General features: G+C 35.9%; 1 protein-coding gene across 1 annotated transcript in view; it reads right to left on the bottom strand.

Annotated features, from left to right (window-relative positions):
• LOC106877994 (trans-1,2-dihydrobenzene-1,2-diol dehydrogenase) overlaps positions 1-4,037 on the bottom strand; it is a 25,459-nt gene extending 21,422 nt beyond the window's left edge. The window contains exon 1 of the mRNA XM_014927068.2: positions 3,841-4,037. Within this exon, the coding sequence (XP_014782554.1) occupies positions 3,841-3,924 (84 nt within the window). The 5' untranslated portion in view covers positions 3,925-4,037. The remainder of the gene's footprint in view (positions 1-3,840) is intronic.
• Positions 4,038-4,273: the final 236 nt, after the last annotated feature.

Genomic DNA, 4,273 nt, shown 5'->3' with positions numbered 1-4,273 from the left:
TATATATATATGGGAGAATATACAAATAATAACAATAGACGAGGACAGGTGGTGTAAATAACAAAAGTATATATTAGTATGACGCTCGGGAATACGGAAAGTCTTTGACGTTTCGAGCTACGCTCTTCAACAGAAAGAATACGGAGACAAGGAGAAAAACACGGAGAAAAAAAATTGAATAGTGTTCAGTCAACGAGAGACAGACAGACAGACAGACAGACAGACAGACAGTTCTGTATAGCTAGCTAGCTAGCTGGCTGGCTACCTGACCTTTTGTCTGCCTCTCTGCTTATCTCTGCTGATCTATCTATCTATATTGATGTTATTTGCATATGTCGTTAATTTATTTTATCTCCACTGATTCGTCGTATTATCTCTAAGGTGAGGTGAAGTTCATATGAATATTAGTTTATTGTATTATCTCTGAAGTCGGGGTAACGTATATATTATATTTAATTCTGTTATTGAATTATTGCATTATATATATGACGTTACCCTTTTCTCTAATTATGATTGTTTTTGCCTTCCTGCAAGTAATCAAATTTGATAATCCATCGGAATTTTAAGAACTGTGGGAATATAAACAGAAGTTCTATTTCGACATTATTTATTGATTCATTGCGTTGTGTTGTTTAGACAATGTTGATAGCGAACAGATGCTGTCGACTTTTTATTTATTCACATTACTTTCTCATAATGCCAGGCGTTTCTGTAATAATTTCTTTAGACTTTTGTTTTATAATAATAACTGAGACGCAAGGCCTTTTGGATGAGGGTATATTGACTGCAATTCGTGATAAAACGATATCAGAAATGATAGAAAACACTATGTCTAATGCTATACTTATTTTGCCACTCATTGTTATTATATAAATAACGTATAAAGTTTGACTGAAGTTAAACAACCATAGCAAGATCATTTGTTTTTGGCTGTTCCATTGTAACAAAATAATAGATACTAATGTATTTTGGTAGCCTGAATGGACATATATATTCTACCATATATTAAGGGAATCAAATTTTGGAGATATGCTCTAAATTCAAACAATACGATATGGGTGTCTAACTCACGTCAGTTTCAAACTTTATTGAATTTTTGTTAGAGAAAGTTGGGAATGATATAATATATAACTACTTTAGATCACAGACATAATATGTCCCGCTCAACAGAGGAGCCAGGCAGCAATTTGGTATAAGCATTAGGTCATTGATATAGTGTGTTCTCTTTCCTCTGTCTCTGCATCACTGAACCAGCCTTGCTTTAACCTCATCAGTTTTGGAGTGTCTGCTAATATCATGGATACTCCCCTCTCTTATCCCATAAATTTCAAAAGATAACAGAAGACACTCTGCTCAAGATATTAGCGGACACTCCGAGGGTGAATTGTAGATCACTTTATTCTCTTCTCTAATGTCAGAAGCATGGTTTGACTTCATTACTTCAAATTTATAAAATATAATGATTACCGAGCGTTCTGAATTTTTCATACAAGTGGAGTTATGCCTGCAGTTGTGACAGCCATGTCTTAATGGCATGTGTTCAGTTGTCAATGAAAATCTTCAACTCTTGTTGACTATTGTTGTTTGACATTGATTAGTTCTATTGGAGGTAGACACTGAGGTTAATACCGATGTTTACCAAAAAGCAGCCACGATGTTCATTTCATCAAACTGTTTGATATATTCACAGAATATTTTTAAATAACAAACAACGGACAATTTGGTGAATAAATCACTTTTTTTTATTTTTTTTTATTTTAGCGATATATTCACAGAAATTAATGATCTTAGCGCGTTTTCAAAAGAAGCAGAAAACGCTTGCCGGCTATAAAGTGTCCATTGCTCCTTTCATTTCTGAATTAAGCCTTTGTAAAGATGAGCATTTCTAAACAGTAGCTCCATAAATTTTAACAATTGGCTTACCTGAAAGATGAATTGGTTCATGAAGATATAATTAGCTATCGTGACTGTTTATAATCATTGCACGACGAGATGACATAGTGATTCTAAGATATTGCGTTTTCTATTCTAGTTTAGGTTAGTAACCTATTAGTCGATTGCGAAGACGTGTGCATGATTTATTAGTTACGAAATGACCATGATGCTGATGCTATATCAATTTCACGAAGAACAAGGTTTGTGATGTCATCAAATTACATCGAACTCATACTCTAATCTATTGTAGCACTTATTTCTTCACGATACCTGTGATAGTAGCAATTTTCTTTTCATTAGTTTACTCTTCTATTTTTCACCGTTATTTCCTTCTTCGTGGAGCTTGCGTGAAGAGGCATAAACAATTCACAGGAACAAGCAATTAAAAGTAAAGAGAGACTGTGCGAACGATAGAAACAGAAATTTGATATTTGTTGTCATTAAAGGCGGCGACCTGGTAGAATCAGCACATCAGGCTTAGCGGTATTTCGTCCGTCTTGACACTCTGAGTTCAAATTCCGCCAAGGTCGACTTTCTCTTTCATCCTTTCGGAGTTGATAAAATAAGCACCAGTTGAGCACTGAGATCGATGTAATTGACAAACCCCAACCCCCAAAATAGCTGGCCTTGCGCCAAAATTTGAAACCAATATTTTTTATCATTAGTGTACAATATTGGCAGAATCGGTTAAGTGGCGGGTAAATGGTAAACTATATGTAGTTATGTCTGTTTACTTCAAATTCCTCCGAGGTGTATTTCCTATTTCTCAGTTTCAATGAATTAAAATAACAGTTAAGTACAGGAGAATAATTCAACTCAAATGATTACTTATCATTGGGGACTTGGCCCCCTATGTGAAAATCCTTGTAAACCTTTGTTACAATACAGAATACGTAGTCTCTAAATTCGTTTCCATTTATTTCTTGACAAAATGGATAACGAGGATTCTTCCACGAGACCTATTGATCTATTGAAAATAGGAGCCAAATCCACCTCAAACTGCGCCCTTACTCTCTTGTATTACTTCAGAGCACATTAGATAATGTAGTCCTACGCACCCCTAAAAGGTGGGAGTGTCACGGATAGAATACCTTTGATCATTGCTCTGTTTGAGCAGACTTGCCTTGGAGTTAAACAACAACAATCTAACAGTAGCTAACGAGACGCGGAACCCTATGTACTCAATAGCTAAATCCCTCTTATACCAAGTTCTAATTCCTCTGTCCTAAAATTAGACAGCCATTGCATAATGCAATCCTAAATACTCTATGGCCCAAGCAAAAAAAATTTTTTAATTCGTTATAGACATGACATGATTGCTTTTTACTACAAATTAACTCGACTAGAGCTGACTAAAGATTAAAGAACTCGTTGGAGATCGTAGTTGTGAAGAAAAAAAGACTGAGTAAAATGTATTAATGACGGTAAAAGGAATAAGTAAATAAGAAACATTATGGGCGTAAGCGTGGTTGTGTGGCATTGGAAACGCGTGAGTGTGTAGTAAGAAGTTTTCTTCCTCACCACATAATTTCGGTTTCAGTCCCACTGCATGGCACTGTAGGCAAGTGTATTTTACTATAGTCTCGAGCCGACTAAAGCCTTGTGAATGGATTTAGTAGACGAAAAGAAGCTCGACGTATGTGTGTATGAGTGTGTGTGTGTGTGTGCATGCGTGCGTGTTTGTATTTGTCCTCTACCACTGCTTGACAACCAGTGTTGGTTTGTTTGTTTTCGTCCTTGTATACTCGACGTTCGGCAACAGAGACCGATAGAATAAGTGCTAGACTTAGAAAAAGAAAAATACTGGGGTTGATTTGTTCGACTAAACTCTTCAAGGTGGTGCCCTAGCATGGACGTAGTCCAGTAACTAAAACAAGTAAAAAATAAAAGATTAAGAATACTTACTTTGTGTTCTGAAGGATCCAAACACTGTAAAGCATTACAAAAATCCGTTGCAATCAAACCCGCTGAGCAGATTCCCCAGCGCATTGTTTCACGTTTTGAAATAGACTAACGGAATAAACTTGTATTTTGTGATCGCTGTATCTGTCACAAACAAGTAGGTCAGTTTACGTACAGATACTTCTTTTATATAACCTTATGTACTTTTGAATTCTTATCTTTTCAGTTCATTTCGAAGTTATTTGTTTCTATCTAATCTCGACATCTAAACTCAATAGTTGTCGGTAGTATTCGAATTTTCTCTGATTACTTTTTAATAAATCATTAATCTATAAAATTAACAAGAAGCGTATGTGTGTGTGAGTGTGTGGGCGTGCGCGCGTGTGCGTGTATGCGTGAATGTGTGTGTGTGTGTGTGTGTGTGTGTGTGTGTGTG

This window comes from Octopus bimaculoides, chromosome 13 (genome assembly GCF_001194135.2).
Source record: "Octopus bimaculoides isolate UCB-OBI-ISO-001 chromosome 13, ASM119413v2, whole genome shotgun sequence".
Lineage (NCBI taxonomy): Eukaryota > Metazoa > Mollusca > Cephalopoda > Octopoda > Octopodidae > Octopus > Octopus bimaculoides.
The sequence above is the reverse complement of the archived record's forward strand: the minus strand, read 5'-3'. Positions and strand labels throughout refer to the sequence as shown.